Source organism: Chiloscyllium plagiosum, unplaced genomic scaffold (assembly GCF_037043375.1).
Source record: "Chiloscyllium plagiosum isolate Xiang-an unplaced genomic scaffold, Cpla_swu_hap1 HiC_scaffold_10, whole genome shotgun sequence".
NCBI lineage: Eukaryota > Metazoa > Chordata > Chondrichthyes > Orectolobiformes > Hemiscylliidae > Chiloscyllium > Chiloscyllium plagiosum.
The window spans coordinates 7,332,109-7,354,179 of NW_028270148.1; the positions used below are offsets into that span (position 1 = coordinate 7,332,109).

The window sequence follows — 22,071 nt, forward strand, 5'->3', positions numbered from 1 at the left end:
CCAGGGATGGCATGGTGGCTCAGTGGTTTGCACAGCTGCTTCACAGCACCAGGGACCCGCATTTGATTTCACCCTCAGGTGTGTGGAGTTTGCACATTCTCCCAGTGTCTGTATCGGTTTCCTCTGGGTGCTCTGGTTTCCTCTCACAGTCCCAAAGATGTGCAAGTTAGGTGGGTTGGCCAAGCTAAATTGCGCATAACGTTCAGGGATGTGTAGGTTCGGTGGAATAAACATAGGAAATGCAGGGTTTTTTTTTGGGGGGGGGTTCCCTTCAGAGGGTCAAGTATTGACTTGGTGGGCCAAATGGCCTGCTTCCAGACTGTAGAGATTCTGTGAACAGGATTCCCCAAAGACTGTGAACAATCACTTCAATCGTACTTAACGATTATCACTCTTCTTCACTTTGCTCCTACCAGTTCCCTGATAATTGTAAGTTTCTGGAGCTCCTCCCTCCCCCGAATCCCTGATTTCCAGAAGATTCTGTTTTTAACCCCGTGTTGTCCCTTTCCTGGAAAACCGTAAACGTTTCAATCGGTGCGGAAACAGCGAATAAATATAATCAGTTGTTTCCTGAATTTTAAACAAGATTAAATACGGGAGAGGACACAACCTTCGACACCAGGGACTCTGTGAAAACGACCAAAAAACCTCGGAGGTCAAAGAGACACTCCTCCAGTATCCCAACATGCTTCACTATTCTAGCCAATCAGAGCCCAGAACCCACGAGGCGGTCCTCCAGAATCCCAGGGTGCTTTACTACTCCAGCCAATCAGAACCCGGAGCCCAGCAGATGGTCCTCCAGTATCCCAGGGTGCTTTACTACTCCAGCCAATCAGAACCCGGAGCCCAGCAGATGGTCCTCCAGAGTCCCAGAGTCCTTCATGGTTCCAGCCAATCCAAGTTAGCAGCGCGGCCGCATGGCGGCCTAGAGAGAGTTTGTTGCTTCTGAGGCTGCTCTCCATTTCGGAGCTTCGCCCGCGCCTGGGGATCGAGGGTCCGCTCCTGAAGCCGGGTGTTTGGATCGTGGAGGCGGGCGACATCTTCCAGCGACGATGGTGCGGAGACTCGGGCTGGAGCTGAATTTTTGTAGCGCCCTTTACCGACCTCCCGGCCCTCTCCGAGGGAGCGCCGCAAGCAGGCGCGGCCTCGCGTGCACAGCAAGATCCCACTTGGGCCACCCTGTGCCTGTCCTGGGCTGAGGGATAGATACTAGGGATTACTGTGGGATCTCCCCCGTCCTTCACTTTGTACAGTGAGGGCCTTTCAGCCCACCTGGGACAGTAGACAGTGGCCTAGTCCCACTCTGCCTCATTGAAGGATAGTGCCTGCAGTAGTGTAGCGCCTTGGATCCTGGGCTCACGCCCTGGGGTGGTACTTGCCTCAAAGGAGGAAGGTTGTGCGGGTCGTGGGTGCTGTGTGTCCAGTAATACCAGAGACTGTTTTGATCTGTGCATGCCAGATCATTGGGGATCCATCGAGAGTCTTCCAAACTGTTTCCTCTTCAAGCTTAGATCCAAGGCCTTCTACTTGGTAACTCGAGAATTTCCATGTAGAATATCACCACATCCAATTAACTCTGGCCAGTTCCTCCCTCATGTCTTGGTAGTTGTGTTTACTCAGTTGTAATTGTGGGGCAGCATGATGGCTCAGTGGTTAGCACCTCACAGCACCAGGGTCCCAGGTTCAATTCCAGCATTGGGTGACTGTCTGTGTGGAGTTTGCACATTCTCCCCGTGTCTGCTTGGGTTTCCTCCGGGTGCTCCGGTTTCCTCCCACAATCCAAAGATGTGCAGGTCAGGTGAATTGGCCATGTTAAAGTGCCCATAGTGTTAGGTGCATTAGTCAGAGGCAATGGGTCTTGGAGGGTTACTCTTCGGAGGGTCGGTGTGGACTTGTTGGGTCGAAGGGCCTGTTTCCACACTGGGAAATCTAATAAAATAATCTAATACCATTACATCTGATTCCATTACATCTGAAAACTTTAATAATCTCTCCTGAGCTCTCCTCCCCTTTGACCATTTCCATAATTTTCCTTGGATCCTTGGACAAACTGAAATGAAATATAATGGGAGCAGATGGTTATGGATCAGAGGTGATCACAAAGACCAGTTAGACTGAATAGCCAGATTCTGTGCTGTGATTTCATGGCATTCTCTGCTGATCTCCCTTTCCAAGGTCTTGACACTTTTGGCATGGTGTGGCATTATATTTGCTGGGCTTATAAACAGTGAAAAATCAGTCTGTGTGAAGCTGACACACCTGCTGCTGGAGTTATCCCTCTGATTTCTGAATGAACTGGGATTACTGCTTTATTCCTCTGCTCTAACCCGTTTTTCCGTTTTATTCTTCAGCCTCACCGGAAGAAGAAGCCCTTCATTCAGAAGAAGTCAGCGGTGACCTTTCACTTGGTGCACAGAAGCCAGAAGGACCCACTGGTCGCAGACGAGAACGCCCCACAGAGAGTTCTACTGCCGGCAGAGGTGGTTAACTTTGACATATAGTTACAAGTTGTGTGTGAATATGGTAGGGCTCAGCACTGGATGGGACAGCTTCCACGTGAATTGAATTTACATTTGCCCTTTGTTCTTTGGATCCAGATAGATTTGTAGGAGATAACTGAGCCCCTCAAGTCTGCTCCATCATTGAGATAGATCATTGTTGATCTGTGCTTCAACGCCCTTCAGCCATCTTTGTTTCAGAGTGATCATGGGATATGGTTTGTTCACCTGACAAGGCTTGCTTTAACGTTGCCTGTAAGAAACAATGTCTGACAGTGCAGCACTCCCTCTGTACTGCACTGAACTGTTAGTCTGCACTATGGGCTCAGACGTCTGGAGTCCTGACTCAAGGTGTGACCCACTGAGCCACTGTTGGACCTGAGGAGGGGCGCATAGTTCTTATGCCACTTACCTTGTGTTTGATCAGCTCAAGTCAATATAAAATCTGCAGCTGGTATAAAAGTTTTAACTCCTTTCTTGCAGAGAACAGATTTACAAAAGCGTAAAGAAGAGGAAAGGAAATACGGCATCTTCTATGATGATACTTACAACTATCTGCAGCATTTGAAAGAGGCATCTCCGGTTGCTGAGCTTGTGGTCTCCAGTGTACCCCGGAAGGAGAGCCAAGACACCGTAACCACCGGCGATGGAGACCTGCGGGAGGAAGTGCAACAGATTCCTGTAAGGGTCATGTGGGCACAATTATGGGAAATATTGGTCAAGTCTGTGATTTGGAGTTGATGTGAAACAGAAGCAGAAAATATGCATAGGCAATAGGTTTGGAGGGTGCGGCAAAGAGATGTCAATTCTCTTAATCACCCCCGTCCCCTACTGTGAATACATCTGTGCTTGGTGAAGATTAAATTGATGGGTGTAGGATGTCTTGCAGTCATTCTCAGGATCTGGTTGGCACTGATGAGGCGAGCATGTGAGGTGCTTCCCTGATAAGATGATGTTGGGTTATCTTCAACCAGTGCTGCACTACTACTATCACCACAAAAAATGGATGTTTCTAGACCCTGTTGTTGGAGAGGAGACTGGAAACCTGTGATGTTTTTGATTTCAGGTTCACTCCATTAACCTGCCATCGTCAGTTTTTGCTTCAGAGTTTGAAGAGAAAACTGGATTGCTGAACAAAGCAGCTCCTGTTCGAGGTAAGACTGGGTTCCCTCTTTGCACAGATTCCCTCAGTAATCTGCTGTGTCCGTCTGGGCTTTGTGCTTTAGTCCCTAGAGTAGGACCTGAACCTATGATTTCCTGCCTCAGGAATGTTAACCACTGAGCTAAGCTCCCTGTCATAAGCAGGCAGGGCAATGGATAAAGAGGACAATAATTTCAGTGTTCCTTTCTTTGAAGAAATCCCATTGTACAAGTTGCATGTGTTGTACAGTGAATCACAATGTTTCATAACATGTATCAGATTTCTGTGCTGACTTCTCCTGAACACAAAGTAGAGTAAGCAAGTTTGATGTCAACACTTGTTTGGAACATTAAGGGTTTGTTTGCATTTGCCCTCAGGACCTCGCCCAGACCTCGATCCGGATATTGTTGCTGCTCTCGATGATGATTTTGATTTTGATGATCCAGACAACATTCTGGAGGATGACTTTATGGTGAAGGCTGGCGGGAGAGAGAGTGCGGAGAATGCTGAAGTGTATGTGATTTAAACCTGGGGAAAGGGGAGAGTTAGTGTGCTGTGGAGGGTCAGAGAGGAGGGGTTAGGAACTAGAAGGTGTCGGTGAACTTGTGGACAGGTGGGCACGACACTAATCCTCCCTCATGGTGGTGAAATTGGCTGGAAGAGGCGCAAACCTGGATCAAATTCCAAGCCCATTAAGTTGGCAAAATCTAACAATTTCTTCTCTGAATGCCTTGGTCAATCGAAATTAGTATCGGAGATCACCCAGGGCCTAAATAACATTCGCAGCTAAGAGATGATGTCCACCCCAGTCAGAGAAAGGTCCTGCTCTCGCTCGACAGAACTTAGTGAATAGTTACTAACTGCACAAGATATAAGATTGTTCCAGTTTTCAGTCCTAACATCAAATTTTACCTTGCACTTAAATTGTTATCCTTTATAAATTCAAAAGCATATGTAACCCTTCCACAAGGTTAAAGCTGAGATGGTTTCATTGCTTTGTTGTAATGTAACTATTTGCACAGCTGCCTGTAGGTTTTGTTTCCCGTCACTCTATATACTCCCTGATTGTGTTTTCTTTGTTTCTTTCCCAGCCCCTCGATCTTGATTCAGACACAATGCTATCCCTCTCCGTGTCACTACACAATCTCGGCAGTAAGCACAGAACCTAAGAAATAAGTCTGGGTGGAAGTTCAGCCTTTCAAAGTTGCCCTGCCATTCTGTAAGATCATAGCTGAGTTGCCCCAGGCCTCAGTTGTGCTGACACCTGTGAAATGGGTGAAAGGTCTCCGTCAATTTCTTTCAGAAACACTGCAACATCTGAACCTAACATCTCCGTGCTAGGACAGAAGATCTCTTGCTGCAGCAGCTAAAGCGAGAGCCCCATTTATCTGTACTTCCCCACCATCACCATTATCACCACCACACTGATGTTAACATAGACACTAAAAGGCCCTATGATACTGCTTTTGAATGAAAGGGATTTCCCATGCAGCATTCCTCTTTCCAACCAACTGCACCTGAGCTTTACTGGTAACTTATCTGATTCACTCTCCGAGGGATCTTGCTGTACACAAATTGACTGCTTTTGCCCGAAACGTCGATTTCGCTGCTCCTCGGATGCTGCCTGAACTGCTGTGCTGTTCCAGCACCACTAATCCAGAATCTGGTTTCCAGCATCTGCAGTCATTGTTTTGACCTCCCTGATTGCTGTCTTTGTCTACTTGCTGCTTCTGCAGTTATGATGGTGCTCCTGACGTTTCCTCTTTGTCTATAATATGCTTCTAATTGGAACTTTTGCCTGAGATGACCAAATGAATGATTTGTTGGTGTGTCCTTCAGGGATTCTGATGACGAGGAGTGGGAGGATACAGAGGATGAAGACTTTGACTCGGTCGGTGCTCTCTCTGATGATGATAATGATGGTTCAAAGATTGTTCGCTTTGAAGGCGGGATGAGGGAATTCTCCTTCATGGAGGAGGAAACCAGGAGTCGCTTCACTGCCTACTCCATGACATCATCTGTGATGAGACGAAATGAGCAGCTCACCCTGTTGGACGATCGGTTTGAGAAGGTCAGTTTACTTTGCGAGGTACCAGAGCAATACACAGGGCAAAAATCCATGCTGTCCATCGTGGGTAGCACACTCCTCTGAGTCACAGGGTCAAGTTCCATTTGACAGGCTAGTTCAGCGCCAGGGAATGCTGCATTTTCAGGGCTGCCTTCAGCTGAGACCAGGGCTGTGTGTTCTTGTGCATGTAAGAAATACCAAGGCCACTGTAAGAAGAGCAGGGGAGTTTGTCCTGCTCACTGCTTATCCCTCCATCAGCATCACGAGAGAAATGGGTTGCCTCAATGCTATCATCGTATTGTTTGTGAGATTTGCAGTCGACAAGTTGGCTGCTGCGTTTTTTTATATTGTAACAGTGCCTACCTTTCAGACTTTCTTCATTATTTATGACAAGTGCTTTTCTAAAATTTCCTTTCTCTCTTTTCTCCCACTCTCTGTTGGGTTTCTCTCCAGTGTAGTAAGCAATGGGAAAGGTGGTACTACTCAGGGTTGGAGTTGATAATTCTGAAATGCTGCACCTCTCCAAAGGTGTTGGAAGTAGATGGATCCCTTCAGGTATTGCTCTGTTTGCTGTAACCCTGTTTTTTTTTTTTTGTCTGCTTCAGTTGTACGAAGAGTACGATGACGATGAGATTGGAGCTCTGGATCACCACGAACTTGAGGGATCGATTCAGGTGGACAGTGCACGGCTGGATGAAGTTATCAATGATTACCACACTCAGAAAGCAAAAGAGTAAGTGGTTTTTAAAATGTAAATCACAGAATGGTTCTGCATGTGTTGCCTTTTGGCCAGTGAAACTTTTTTTAAACAGCATATCTATAACTTGCCCTTCTCTAAAGTTTATCTATAGTTCTACAACCTGTTTTTGGTGTGTTTTTGCAATATCCAGTCGAAAACTTTTGTTGAATCTGCTTCCACTGCCTTTTCAGGCAGCTCTTTGATGATTCTAAGCATTCAAATTGGAAAACAGTCTTCTCCACCTCATCCCCTGTAACTCCCTCCCAAACCTTGGTTACTTTTCTAAATATCTTAAATCTGTGACTGCTGGTTACTCTCCCTCCTGATAGATTTGACTGCTGCTGCTCAATTCCAAGTGAACCTCTCTCTTTGAAGGAGGCAATTCCAACCTCTTCACAAATCTAGAAATCACTCCTCCCCAATCTCGGAAAATGTGAATCTTCAATAAACTTAACAGTACACTTGTGTTCAATGGGATAAGTCCTATAGAGATACTCGAGGTGGGAGTGTGGGGTCTGTGTCACTTTAATTGTTTTTTAACGGACTTTTCAACTTCTTTCAATCCCACCTGCAGCTGTCAAATGCCCGATGAGCTGGGACCAAGGGGAGGTGTTCTATTAAAGGGAGATGAGGAAGAGGAAAACGAGGAGATTGAAGTTCTCGTCATTGAGGAACCAACCGAGCAATGGGATTGTGAATCCATCCTGAGTAAGTACTGACTGTTAGATGGCTCTGTGCACCATCAAAATCTTCTACTGTTTCTTTTGTAGTTTAGGCGTGACACACCTGCCTCTTGTCAGAAGGTTATGGGTCAAATCTTGCTCCTGAAAATTGAGCGCAATATCCAGACTGATGCTCCCAGAGCAATTCTAAGGGAGTGCTGCACCTTTGGAAGTGCGGTTTTTCTGATGAGACATTAAGAGTGGTCTACTCTCCCAGGCAGATGTAAAACGTACAAGGACACTATGTGGAGGAAGGATGAGAAGGTTCTTGCTGACGTCCTAGCTAACATTTACTCTTCAATCAATGTCATTATGATGAAGCTGATAATTTGTGCGATTTGAGAGCGTGCTCAAGTTCCGTATCCATCCCAGTACTGGAGGTGGAGCTGGTGGAATTGCAATGATACATTTGCTCAAATCCTCAGTTTGAATCTTTTGTTTTTACAGGCACCTATTCAAATTTATACAACCACCCGAAGCTGATAACTGACCCACCTAAGGTATGAGCAGGGGCTGCTGCCGGAAGTGTTTGAGACTGAGTTCCTACTTCTGAATAAGGTTGGGGTTATGGGAAGTGGCTGGTGTTCACCCTTTGCTCGATTTCCTCACCCAGTGAGACTGCAGCTGGGAGGTTTGTCTGGCTTGGGCAGAGTGGCCTGAGGCTGGAGCACAGTCAAGACCAGCTTCGTCTCCTTATTCATCTCAACTGCATCTGGACCTTCAGTTCTGGAAGAATAAATTGCAGAGGCTAAGTGTTCACACCCAGTGATGGGCTGTGCAAGTGAACAAAGCAATTTGGTGATTTCTTTAGGCTGGTTCAGTAATGTCGTTCAGCAAAGGGAACTTGTAGTTCTTGCAAATGGTCTCCATACGGTTACAGTATTTGGGGTACTTTGGACTTTGGGTTATGGTGTAGTATGGATAGTATCCATTAATTGGGGAGTGATGTATAACAAATAGCTGAGTTCAGTATCAGTCACCTCCCAGTGTTGATCAGTGTCTGACTCCACTTCCCAATGACCCTTGCTACTCTTTGTGCAGCCTGTACCCACTCACATCACAGAAGATCATGGTCCCTCTCACCCAACCTCCTGTTGTGTATCTCCCTCTGAGAGACCTCTCAGACTGTGGGGTGAGGACAGTAGACTTTCACCCTAACTGCGTAGCAGCTGAATTCATTGAACCCGTGTCAGTGGCATTCCATGGTTTGGTTTTAGGAAGTGTTTAAAAGAGGTTTCCTCCAAGGTCTACATTCTATCCCCCATGCGATTTGCTGTTGGATTTATTCATGATTGCTTTATGTTTAGCATGCCAGTTCTGTAGGACCTGCATTTCTATAAGGCAATGTAATGCAGTAAATACTCCACAGAAATCTCATCATTGTATGTGCAGCGATGGTTTAGAGAGACATCTGTTTATCTGTTCATTTGACACTTGTCCGTGTTTGTTAGTTTGTCACTGTGCTGGTGGTGACTATGCTTTCAGTTGCCTTGGTCCAAGATTCTGAGATTCCCACCTGAAACCTCTCGCTCTCTACCTGACACCTACCAGTTTGAGCAAGCTATTGAACATCTGTCTTCATTTCTCATTCTGTAATGCAAAGACAGATGTTGCCAAACAATGCTCTAGTAAAGTGCCAAGGGACATTTTTGAAGTGTTAAAGAGGGAGAGGGTAGCATGGTGATAATGCCATTGGTATCCGGAATGTCAAAGGCCCTGAGGGGGCATAGCTTCAAATCCCACAGCAGCTGATTAAATTTGAATTAAATGAATAACACTGGAGTTGAAAGCTAGTCTTTGTAATGGTGACTTGATTGGTATAGAAACCCACTTCGTTCACTGTCCTTTAGGGAAGGAGATCATTCCTTCTTTGGTTCGACCTCAAAGTCACTCTGGGCTGACAGCAATGTGATTGTGATTGACTCTTAACTGTCCTCTGAAATAGCTCCATTTGTTCCAGGGGAATGGGCAACAAGTACTGGCTATGGCAACAGTGCCCATATTGTTGATTTTATAAGCACACATAGTCCAAGTTGGAAATTGTTATTCACTCGACTCTCTTTCAGCTCAATCCAGTCAAGGTGTCCAGGAAAACCGGGATTCCCTTGGATGTTTTACCGAGAAAGAGTCTGACCACTAAACAATTGGAGAGGATGGAAATGATTAATGTCAATGACATTCCCAGAGCCTCGACGCAGTCACGTCCACCGAATGAGAGCAAAGAGGACAAGAAAATCCGGAAACAGAAAATTAAAGAAGAAAGGAAGGTGAGGAAAATCCTGTGCTGTGTAATGCGGCCAGAAGCTAAACTCAGGATGCTCTCTGATGAGGCTGGAACTATTGTGGAACGCGGTTGCAGAGTGTACCCTCCTCGGAGTGTATCAACCAGTACTCTACAATCACTGGTTTCAGTATTTAATGGATGTTATTGAAGCTGCTGTTGGCTATCTGTCCAGACAGAGTGTACATTTTCATTTGGATGACACTACAGCTGCACAAAGCTTCAAGCTTAATGGGCAACTCAACTGAGCTTGGTACCTGGTCCCAGATTGTCAGTTCTGCTCTCCTCTCTTCTCCTTTCCACAACATGTCAGCATATTAGGAAATGAAGAGTGATACAGCACCAAAGGAGGTCAATTAACCCGTTGGGCTAGCTTTTGAAATAATTTAATTCCTGCATTAATTCCCCCCTGCACCCCCATACAAAAGTTCTATCATGGTCCTGCAACTTACTCTTTTCCAATTCATGTTAGAGCAGAAATTTGTTTTTCTGCCATCCTTGTAGGTAATGCATTTTCAAACCCAATGCTGGACTTTTACCCGTTCCATTAAGTCACAGTCCTGTGGTTCATAAATGTACTGTGGAAAGGTTCTTCTCATTTTGTCAAACCTGGAATGATTTTGTAAACCTATAAACCATCAAATCCTAACCGTCTCTGCTGTAAGAAAGCAAAGCCTGGTCTATTCAGTCTCTCCATTAATGTTTGGATTACTAATTAATTTGGTGATTATTGGAAAATATGCTGCCTTTTCTAATCCTCTCTCTGTCTCTCTCCCCCTCCACCCTGCCACATATAGGAGCGAAGACTGGAGAAAAAAGCCAACAGAAATGCATTTAAAATAGAGAAAGTAAGACAGGAACAAGTGATACTGAACCTGAGGCAGAACTTGCAGGGAATCAGACTAGAGTTATAGTACATAAGGGTCTCCCTCTCCCACCGGACATTGGATAAAGGAGGGAATTTGTTGGAGGTTAGTTCACTGACTGACAGTTCAAATGAAGAGTTCAAACTAACCCCTCTGCTGCCTCTGACCATTAGCCAAACCAATAGACTTGATTCCTTACCAAGATAAAGCTTTGGCCCTTGCAGCGATTGCAGCATGGACCTGCACTTTTCCTCAAGAGAAACTCACCCTTTCATCAAACGCCGAAGTTTCTTTGGGATGTCTGCGGAATGTTCTTCTTAACTCTGATCATCTTCAGCATGGAAAGGCACTCTCATAGGTGGACCTTTATCCCACAAAAGACAGTTCATTAAAAAAAAGGCCTGTGCCTCGACTTATTTATGGAATGCTTGAGTTTTCTCAGCCAGTGAGGAGATCAAGTTAATTGATGTGACTTTTCACAATGAAGTTCTATTGGCTGTGTCTGTTCTGTTAACTGGACAGCTGGCTTGAGACAACAAGGCCATGTATTCAATTCCTGCACCAGCTGAGGTTACCATGTCAGACTTTCCTCTTCAACCTCTCCCCTCGCTTGAGGTGCAGTGACCCTCAGGTTAAACTACTACCATTCTTCATAGTCTGATGAAAGAACAGCTCTGTGGTCTGGTAAGACTGTGGTGACTTTACCATTCGCTTTAGTGACTAGTCCATGCAGCTGCAGACGGTCTGCGTGGGAGCTGGGCTCTTGACCTTTAGGATCGGGTCAGTGGCACTCTGGAAAGTGTGATGCCATAATCTGTTGTTCAGATGGTGCAGCGCTGCTGAGATACTGTTCCTTGATGAGATATTGGAATGATGCAATGCAAAATTGAGATTTTGTGAACTAATTGCAAAGCTGCTTCCATTGACTGGAGTGACAGTACCAGGATGGGGGACACAAATTTATGATTACCAAAAGATGCAGAATGGGAGATGAGAAATGTAGTAAGATATGTCCTGAATGTGCTACTTGAAAGAGTAATGAAGTGAATTCAATAATCACTTTCAAAAGGAAATTGGATGAATCCTTCAATGGGGAAACGTTTGAAGGTTTATTGGCAAAGAGCAGATCAATGAAACTAATCAAATAGATTTTTCAAAGAGCCAGCACAAGTGCAAACGGGCTGAGTGGCCTTCCATCCTGTGTAATTTATGGTACTTCAACCTACTGTCAGCTCTTTCTCCAGACCGTAGTTGTGATGTTTCCCTGTGTGCTGTGAGATGTGCAACCTCTGTCTTTGTTGCTTCTCCTGATGTGTAGCGAGTGCAGCAAGGAAGGTAATGCACAGTTGAATATCATCATCCACTGATTGTAACTAATACAAATGAGCTCCAGGAAAACATTTTAAAACTCAAACTGCAGGCCTTTTCCACTATCTTCTCATTTAACTAGCACCACTTCTCATATTGTTTGAGACAGGGAGCAGTGAGAGAGTGTGTGTGTGTGTGTGTGTGTGTGTGTATTCCACACAGTGCCTTCACCTTCCCACGCCATCTCCCTTACCAGAAAAGCCCTGTGTTACACCGAGCGTGTGGATGCAGGAAACAAACATTGGTGGAGAGAAACCTCCCATTGCTGTGCTGGGTCTAATGTATGAGGAAATTGTCAGAGTTCACTGCTATTTCAGGGCATTGCGGGGAGTTTTTTCTCCTCTGCTGTACAGTGCATTGCGGTAATTCAGAAAATGAAGGCCTGATGTGGTCGGTAATAACTTTCTGCCATTGCTCAAATGGCCTGACACCTCAGATAAATGTCCTGAGTCCTTTCTTTGGACTTGTTTCCACTAGTGACTATCTTTTGTCAGCTTTGTAATAGCAAGAGGCAGGCAACCATGTTTAAAGAATCATGAGATGTGGGTGTTGCTGCTAACACCAGCATTTCTTACCCCTGCATAATTGCCCTGGCGAAGGTGGTAATAAACTGCTCCTTCAGATACACATGAGAATCTTGCTGGGCCTTTGCAGACATATAAAGGCTAGCCGTGTTGCCTTGGATCTAGAATTACAAGCAGCTCCCTTCACTAAAGGAGCAGGTTTACCACCACCTCTAGGAATGCTGCAGATTTTTCAGGAATCTAAGGCTTATTCTTTCAATATTACTGTAAGCAACCTGCGACGTTAAAATAAAGATAGATTTATTATTTTCTCTGGACTTGTTTTGGTTCTACACTGATCAGCAATGGGTTAAAACAGACTGCCAACACATTGATTGAAGTTAAAATCACAACACCAGGTTGTGTTCCAACAGGTTTATTTGGAAGCACTAGCTTTCAGAGCGCCGCTCTTTCATCATAGTGGGGTAAGATCATAAGACACAGAATTTATAGCTAAAGATCACTGTCTCGAAATGTTGATCACACCTAGATTTGCTCAATATTTTGTTTTAATTGCACGACAATTATCTTTTGCTATAAATTTTGTATCTTACGATCCTGCCCCACTAGCTACCTGACAAAGGAGTGGCGCTCTGAAAGCTAGTACTTCCAAATAAACCTGTTGGAATATTACCCTGGTGTTGTGTGATTTTTAACTTTGTCCATCCCCATCCAACACCACCTCCACATTGTTTACGAGTCATGGATAGTTCGCTATCTGCTGATGAGCTCGCATTGAGGTTTGGAAAACAAAATCGTCACAGACTCCAGTCGTGAGGTTAATTTCCTGCCCCACGCTAGCAAACCGTTTTGCCAGAACTACTCGTTGACAACACCCACACCCACAGGGGCTGTCATCCAGGAGGAGCTCGGCCAGGAAGAGGAAGGGTGGAACCACCACCGGTAGCAGAAACTGGAGAAAGAGTCAGGTAACCATTTCTCGAGGTTGTGCCTGGGCATTGGCTAAGGAGCCAGCACCCGGCACTGAGCCATTCGGTTGACAGGAAGCAAGTTTTCCTTCATCTTAAACATAATGTTTTGTAATTCAACCATAATAAATATTTAACTTTTCCAATTTACACATTTCCCATAAGTTTTTGTACCTTGTGATATTTTTCATTACTGATAAATAGCGCTTATTGAGGTAAAGGGTTGAGACCACTGGCTAAAGCTACACGTTTATTAGATTGGTCATGAAGAAGATGGTTGATTATTTTTTGAGACCTTGTTTGTGAACCAGGCAATTTTGATAAGTTTGTGGTTGCTGTTGCTGAGATGAGTGTTTTATTTTGCAGATTTATTGATTACCTGAATTTAAATTCTCCCTGCTGCTGCAATAGGATTTGAACTTTTGCCACTGTACCTTCAGAGCTGTGTCATCTCCCGAGGTTGAAGGAAGTCAGTTTTCTTCTCTTTGTTCAGTGCTGTAGCTCTGAAAAGCCTTGGATTACTGACTGGATGTCGTGTCCACTGCTTCTCCATTGTGGGGTTTCTTCTCTATTTCTGGGCCAGAAGTTTCCTGAGTTTGATTTGCAGAACTTTGATTCGTGGACATCTGAGAGCTGGGATGGTTTTCGCTCTCGGGATTCTCCTCTGAGTGAATACAATATCCAGAGTTCCATTAGCAGCACTATTGTCTCCATACCAGAAAGTTGAGGTTTACTTTACTCCTGAATAAAATATCTCAGCTCTCGATTTCAGTGGAATACTGAGGGAGTACTGCATTGTTGATGGTACCTTCTTTCTCATTAAATTTTAAAAGTCTCGTCTGTCTTTGGGGATGTAAAAAATTTAATTGCACCATTTGAAGACAGCTAGAGAAGTATCTTGTCGAATATTAACCCTCCATTATCTCATGATTGCTTGTGAATCCTCCTGGGCGCACCTCTATTTCTATGTTTATTACATCCGTGCTTCAGAAGTAAGTCATAGGCTGTGAAATGCTTCTTTTTTTTTGCATATCCTGGGTTTGTAAAAGGTGCTCAATAAATACAGGTCTTCATTTTGAAGGGTGACTATTAGTAAAACCCTTGTTGCACTGTCCCACAGGTGGTTGAGCGATTTAGGATAGACAACCATACTTTAACTGCGTATTGTCTGTTGTGGCACTATCTTGGCATTTGGAAAAGCTCCACAATGCAACAAAATGTCACCCCACGCCACCACCTCTTATGTCACAATGGGGAGTATCACACAATTTATGTGTAGTGAATATCGAATGGCCATTCTATCTTTTCAAGCATCTACCATTCAATAAGTATTTTATACGTCACCCTTTAAAGCCTAATCTATCTCTTGGTTCCTTTAGTATCAAAATCTGTTGACCTTGATCTTGAATAGATGCGATGATTGATCATCCACAGCTCAACAGACTAAAAAATACAAAAACTTCTTTCCTCTCTAAGGGAGCAAAAAAAAAGTAGGCCATTCGCATCATCTGGTCAATTCAATGTTTCAGCCATTCACTATGATCGTGATTGGTTATCCAACTCTACCCTTTCCCCACTCCAATACCCTTTGATTGCTTTATCCCAACCCTCTCAAGTCCCTTGACTTTTTTTCTTCATGAAGCTACCATTCATTCTTCTGAGCTGGGGAAAACAGGTCTAATCTGCTCCACTTCTCATAGGACAATCCTCTTGTCCCAAGGAACTAATCCAACATGAATGAACAGCCTCCAAGCACATGTTCTTGTTACAATTCAAGGTGAACTTAGAATTGAGTTGGCTCCATCTTCCTTGTTTTCCTGCTAAAAGTAGTTTTCATTTTGTTTGTTTTACTTTTGTGCTGAATAAAAACTGCAAATCAGTAAGGTACAATTTCATCATAGGTCAGTGAAAGGGAACAATGGAGGAAAATGATGGGAAAGTGTTTTCTTTGTTTGCCCCAGCAACAGTTGCTATGGAGGATAGCCCAGTCTGACACATTTGATGGGGGAAGAGGGCTTGAGTTAAACATCTGCCAAGAGACCTATACCATCTGATTTGGAGGTCACGTTTCTCTTACCAAACCTAAAATGAATGCTTCTCGTAAGTAGACATGTTACTGCTTCAGATAACATTGATGTGAAAAATGGGAACAAGTGCAGTGAGGGGCTTATTAGGAATAACAAAACTGCTGAGGGGAGTAGAGGGAGAGTGGATTGTTCAGAAGAATATAAAATATTGCAGTCAATCTCTTGTTATAACCTTTGAGTCATGTGCATCACTACATTGCTGCACTGACATCACAGTGGTCTCTATTCTTCAGATATTTATCTTACAGAGAGGGGGGGCTGGGGATCATGAAGATATTGTTTTGAGTGTTTTTGAGATGTATTGATTTTTCAATGGACTCTTGTTCACTCTCCATGGAGAACAACAATGTGGACTGGGGATAATTGGGGGAGGCATGCAGGATGCCTAACATTTGTTCATGAAGGAGTGTTACTGTCCTGTTACTGGGAACAGGGTACTTAGTTTGATGATCAGCTATGATCATATTGATGATCGAGTGAATGGCCTACTCCAGCTCCTATATTCACTGTCAATGTTTATCCAGTCTGGATTTTCATGTGACTGCAGTATCATGAACATTTTGGACATACTTGAAAAGAATTGGCTGATATTCCCCAGCCAGTAGTACCAAGTGGATGATGCCTCCCTGATCTCCAGTATCCCTGATCCCAGTCTTCAGCCAATTTAATTTACTCCATGTTATGCAACCAAATAAAACCTGGGCACATGTGATACAACAGGGCAGCACAATGGCTCAGTGGTTAGCACTGCTGCCTCATAGCACCAGGGTCCTGGGTTCAATTCCTGCCTGTCTGCGTGGGTTTCCTCTCACAATCCAAAAATGTGCAGGTCAGGTGAATTTACCATCCTAAATTGCCCAGTGTTAGGTGCATTAGTCAGGTGTAAATATAGGGTAGGGGAATGGGTTTGGGTGAGCTTCTCTTCGGAGGGGCGGTGTGGACTTGTTGGGCCAAAGGGCCTGTTCTCACACTGTAGAGAATCTAATCTATTAATCTAATCTAATCTGACAGAATCCTAGTTGAATTGATGAAGGTTAATGCCCACTACATGTTTCAGTTGAAACTGGTATCAACTCAGTAAAAATTGCTCTGTTTTATCCTGTCTGGACAAATCCTATGACCAATTATAGTCCTGTCAGTCTATGGTCAATCATCAGCAAAGTGTCATTGAGACTTCTATAAAGTGACATCCGTTCTCTGTTGCTCAGTTTGGACTTTGGCAGGATTGCTCTGTTCTGGACCTCATTATGACTGTGTCCCATACATGGATAAAAGAACTTAATTCAAGAGGTGAGAGTGCCTGCCCTTGATATCAAGGCAACATTTCACCATCAAATGTGGCATCAAGGAGCCCTTGCAAGCTAGAATCACTGCGATAAGAAAAGAAAATGCTGGAGAAGCTCAGCAGGTGTGGCAATATCTATGGAGAGAGAAACAGTGTGAACATTTCATGTCCAATATAATTTCTTCTTCAATGAGATTCGGGAAAGTACTCTTCATTGGTTCAAGTCTTATCTGACGCAAAGGTTGTGGTTGATAGATATTAGTCATCAACAGGACATCACTGCAGGAGTGTCTGAGGATCGTGCCTTAGGCTCATCCATCTTCAGCTTCATCTTAAGGTCAGAAGTGCAGATATTAGGCAATAATGGCACAATGTTCAGCACCATTCACAATTCCTCAGATACTGAAGAAGTCCATGCTGCATTCAGGAAGACCAAGACAGAATTCAAGTTTAAGTTGAGAAGTGACAAGTAACATTAATGTTATACAAGTGCCAGGCAATTGTGTGCTTCAGCCAGAGAGAATCTAATCATCTTCCCTTGACATTCAATTCCATTAACATCAACTCCATCCGTGCAAAGGTAGCCCATTTGCAAACCCCCCAATCTGCCAATCTACCACTTTCTATGGAGGAGGTTTACAGGATTGATCCTGGGGATGATGGGCTTATCATGTGAGGAGTGGTTGAGGACTCTGGATCTGTACTCTACAGTGTTTAAAAGGATGAGGGAGGATCTCATGGAGATGTACAGAATACTGAGAGCCCTGAGGTACAGTGGACTCAGGAGAAGTTGTTTCCATTAGTGAGAGAGACTAAGACCAAGGGAAAAGCCTCAGAGTGAAGGAATGGCCCTTTAGAACTCAGCTGAGGAAGCATTTCTTCAGCCAGAGGGTCGTCAATCTGTGGAACTCATTGCTGCAGAAGGCTGTGGAGGCCAAGTTACTGTGTGTAATTAAGACAGAGATAGGTTATTGATTAGTAAAGGGTTCAAAGGTTACCGGGATCAATGGTGGAACAGACTGGATGGGCTGAATGGCCTAATGCTGCTCCTAATCTTGCAGCATTACCATTCTGACCTGGGAATATAATATTCCATCACTGCTGCTGGGATAAAGTCCTGGAGGACCCTCTGTAATAGTATTGTTGGTGTCCCTACACCCCATGGGCTCAAGGTGGATCATCACTCACCATCTCAAGGGCAAATATCAATGTAGCAACAAGTACTTGTCTGACCAGTAATACCTGCATCAAAGAATGAATCATGAGCAATTAAGGGAAAGTGAATTATTCTATCTGAAAACCTTTTTCCAGCCATCTGACTTCTTTATAATCATTACTCGGTATAAAGGCAGGGGAGAATACCTGTATGTGTTGTGTGGTGGGGATGAAAGAAGTGATTCAAGGAGTATCCACACATCATTATATACCACAAACCTGTGGAGATTAACCTTTGGGATTCATGCGGGGGCCAAGGGAATTGTCTTGTGAATTAATTGCACATCCCTGGTTTGTCATCAAACAGTTCTCTGTAGATTATGTTTTGGCCTTTTGCTTTCTCAGAACCATCAAATCAAAGTAAAGAGCTGGTGTCATCCATTGAAGAAGAGTAGGGCACCTGATATCTACACCTCCATTTGCTCATTTGACTCTAATCAGATATGGATGTTTGAAAATCTGCAATATTTCTGCAGTATTCCTCAAGCTCACCTACAAATTATTAGCTGAGATCTTTTCACACAGTCTCTGTGTGCCAATCTTGTTCACCCAACACACTATGTTTTCTGACCTACATTGGTTCCCTGTCTAGATTTTGAAATGTTCATCAAATCACACCTGCCTTCTTCCCTCACCTCCTCCACACCCTGCCTTTTATTTGGCTTCTCCAATTCCCGACTCTCACATCTCCCCAGTTTTCATGGATTTCCAGTTGCAGAGCCCTGGAGTACCCTCTCAATTTTCTTAAAATTTGCCTCTTTTACCAAGCTTTTCATTGCTTGTGCTAATCTCCATATGTAACTTAGCAGTGGGTCAGTTACCCCAGTTGGCTGGATGGCTGGTTTGTGATGCAGTGACACCAATAGAGTGGGTTCAATTCCCACACCAGCTAAGGTTACCATGAAGGTCTCTCCTTCTCCATCTTGGTCCTCACCTGAGGCATGGTAACCCTCAGGTTAAACCACATCAGTTGTCTTTCTCTCTCTTTGATGAGAGACCAGCCCTTTGGTTTAGGAAGACTCTGTCAAATTTACATAGTTTAGAGTCAAATCATGTCTGACAACATTCCCATAAGCACATTGGGAGGCTACCATGAATGGTGCTAAATAAATACACGTTCTTTAATCAGAAAGTGACCAATCCAGTCTGTTTCTGTGCTGAATAACTCTATGACTCTAACAATCCAGTATATTCAATAAACGTCTCAAGGAATATGCAAACTCACATGGTAAGAGTTCTATGTTGGATTTTGCTAATTGCATGGTGTTTCTCTCTCTCTCATTAATGTTGTTTTCCACCCACTGTACAGGAAACTGGGATATTTTCTCACCGTGTGGAGATGTGCACTTGAACAGGGTGAATTGCCAAACCTTTCATTGCTTCTTGTCCCAGTGCCTCTAGATTCTCTTTGGTTCTTGTAACTTTGCTCAGTGCTTCTGAGACTTCTGTCTCCTTTTTCCTCAAAGCCCAACTACAAGGACCATGATTGTCCTGTCTTTTCGACCTTGCCCCTTGCCTCCGACGTGGTGACCCTCAGGTTGAGCCACTACTAGTCATCTCTGCAATGAGAGAGCAGTTCTATGGTCCTCTTGGACTGTGGCGACTGCTAAACAGACGCAGTGGCCATTTGAGTTCCAGCTTGTTTTCATGTTTGGTGGAGTATGGGTGAGTTAAATTGATCTCCCACAGTGGCAACAAACCAGGGATGATGATTTCTATACAGAAAGCTCCTGCAATATAACAATATGCCATCGAAGCAGTGAGAAATATGTGAGCAGGACCCTGAGAATAACTCATAGGAAACATAGGAGCAGGAGTAGACCATTCAGCCCCTCAAGCTCATTCTGCCACCATTCAATGTGATCATGGCTGATCTGTAACCTAATTCCATATACCTGCCTTTAGACCAGATCCCTTATTATGTTTGCTTAACAAAAATGTATCTATCTCTGATTTAAAATTAATAACTATCCCCACTGCTGTTTGTGGAAGACAGTTCCAATCCTCTCTTACCCTTTGTCTGTAGAAGTGCTTTCTAACATTTCTCCCGAACGGACTCACCCTAATTCTTATACTATGCCCCTGTGCAAATAGTTTATCTATCTCGTCCTTTCCTGTTAATATCTTGATGACTTTGATCAGATCAACAAAGAGACCTGGGGTTGGAGGTACAAAGTTCCTTGAAATTGGGGTCAAAGATGGACAGGGTGGTGAAGGCAGTGTTTGGCACACTTGCCTTTCTTGGTCAGTACACTGAGTACAGGAGCTGGGAGGTCATGTTGAAACTGCACAGGACATTGGTAAGGTCACTTTTGGAATACCACATTCAATTCTGGTCTCCCTGCTCGCAGAAAGATGTTGTTAAACTTGCAGGAGTGCAGAAAAGATTTACAAAGGTGATGCCAGGACTGAAGGATTTGAGCTACGGGGGAGGCTGAATAGGCTGAGGCTGTTTTCCTTGGAATGTCGGAGGCTGAGGGGTGACCTTATAGAGGTTTATAAAATCATAAGGGGCATGGAAAGGTTAAATAGCCAAGGTCTTTTCCCCAGGGTAGGGGAATCCACAACCAGAGGGCAGAAGCTTAAAGTGAGCGGGGAAAGATTTAAAAGGGATCTGAGGGGGCAACTTTTTTGTGCAGCGGGTGTTGCGTGTATGGAATAAGCTGCCAGAGGAAGTGGTGGTGGTAGGTACAACATTTAAAAGACATCTGGATGGGTATATGAAGAGGAAGGGCTTAGAGGGATATGGACCAAATGCTGGCACATGGGACTAGGTTCATTCAGGATATCAGGTCAGCATAGATGAGTCGGTCCAAAGAGTCTGTTTCTGTGCTGTATAACTCTATGACTCTAACAGATCACGCCTTAATCTTCTAATTTGTATAATCACATACAATGTAACCCCTGATCTTTAGTTATCATTCTTGTAAACCTACCTTGTCCTCCATCAAGGCCATTATACCCTTCCTAAGGTGTGGTGCCCAGATCTGCTCACAGTACTCCAAATAGGGTCTAATCAGTGTTTTGTACAACTGTCATATAACTTCTGCAGCCTTATACTCAAGACCTCTAAATCTAAAAACCAGCTTTCTTTTACCTTCTTTTCTGTGTCTGTTTGTGACATTTTAAATATCTATATACCTGAACTCGCAAGTTTCTTTGGACATCCATTGTATTTAAGTTCGTATCATCTATAAAGTCCCCGATCTAACCTATATCACTTCAAAATGGATAATCTCACACTTGCTTATATTGAACCCCATTTTCCCCATTCTTTAGTCTATTAATATCCCTTACTGTCTATAATGTTGCCTAACTTTATCTCATCAGCAAATTTGGATATATGACTTTCTACGCCATTATCCAAATAAATGATGTGAGTAATTGAGGCCCTAACACAGATCCTTGTGGGACATCCTCCTGCTGTTCGTTAAAATAATGGCAGATAGAATAGATTGCAACACTCCTGTCAATCTAGCACTCCCTCAGTACAGTCATTCTACATTAATGTGCTGCAGTCATTCAACTTCAAGTTTTATTTTTATCAATGACAGAAAATGGGCAAGTCAGCATTTGTTACCCTTTGCTAATTGTCCTTGGAATGGTTGATTGTCTAGGTCATTTCTGAGAGCAGTTAAGAATTAACAACATTGCTCTGAAATCACTTGCGGACTAGACCAGGTAAGGAATTTCTTTCCTAAAGGGCATTAGTGAACCAGATGGGCTTTTATGACAATCAACAATGGTTACATGGTCACCATTAAGCCAGATTTTTTAATCCCAGACTTTACTGAATTCATATTTCACCTTGGTGTCAGTCGAAGCCATGTTGCAAGTGCATCAGCTAGGATGCTGAATTACCAGTCCAGTGATATCATCACTATATCACCTTATTTTTCTAAATAGATTGGAAAGATTGGGGAAGAGAAGATAAAGGGAAGATTTGATCAAGATGTTCAAAATCATGAGGGGTCTGGACAGAGTAGAGAAAGAGAGAGAGAAACTGTTCCCATTTGTGGAAAGAACAATAGGGAACAGATTTATGATTTTAACTAAATAAACAACGGCGATATGTGGAAGGTTATGGAAACAGGGTCAACAGAGACGTTCCAGAGAGAATTGCATTGTCATCTGAAAAGGAAGAATGTTCAGGATTATGGGGATCAGGCAGGAAATGGTATGGACCATGTGAGATGCCCTTTCAGAGAACTGTTGCAGACACGTGGGCTGAATGGCCTCCTCCTACACCATAACCTCTCTGTCATCCTGTGGTATCTCTGGTGAAGAACTTGAATGCACAATCTTCTGA

At 43.8% G+C, this 22,071-nt stretch overlaps 1 protein-coding gene across 1 annotated transcript; it reads left to right on the forward strand.

Moving 5' to 3' along the window:
• Positions 1–887: 887 nt before the first annotated feature.
• On the forward strand, positions 888–13,325 carry ltv1 (LTV1 ribosome biogenesis factor). The gene is made up of 11 exons (XM_043695297.2): positions 888–1,055; positions 2,352–2,480; positions 2,982–3,179; positions 3,565–3,652; positions 4,017–4,152; positions 5,479–5,710; positions 6,313–6,440; positions 7,021–7,154; positions 7,616–7,668; positions 9,235–9,435; positions 10,247–13,325. Exons 1-11 carry the CDS (start codon positions 1,053–1,055, stop codon positions 10,361–10,363), a joined length of 1,419 nt encoding a protein of 472 aa, XP_043551232.2. The 5' UTR covers positions 888–1,052; the 3' UTR covers positions 10,364–13,325.
• Positions 13,326–22,071: the final 8,746 nt, after the last annotated feature.

Coding starts and splice junctions, on each gene's coding strand:
- ltv1 (XM_043695297.2), top strand. Junction 2,481..2,981: donor GAGTTCTACTGCCGGCAGAG/GTGGTTAACTTT, acceptor CCTTTCTTGCAG/AGAACAGATTTACAAAAGCG. Junction 7,155..7,615: donor GGATTGTGAATCCATCCTGA/GTAAGTACTGAC, acceptor TTGTTTTTACAG/GCACCTATTCAAATTTATAC.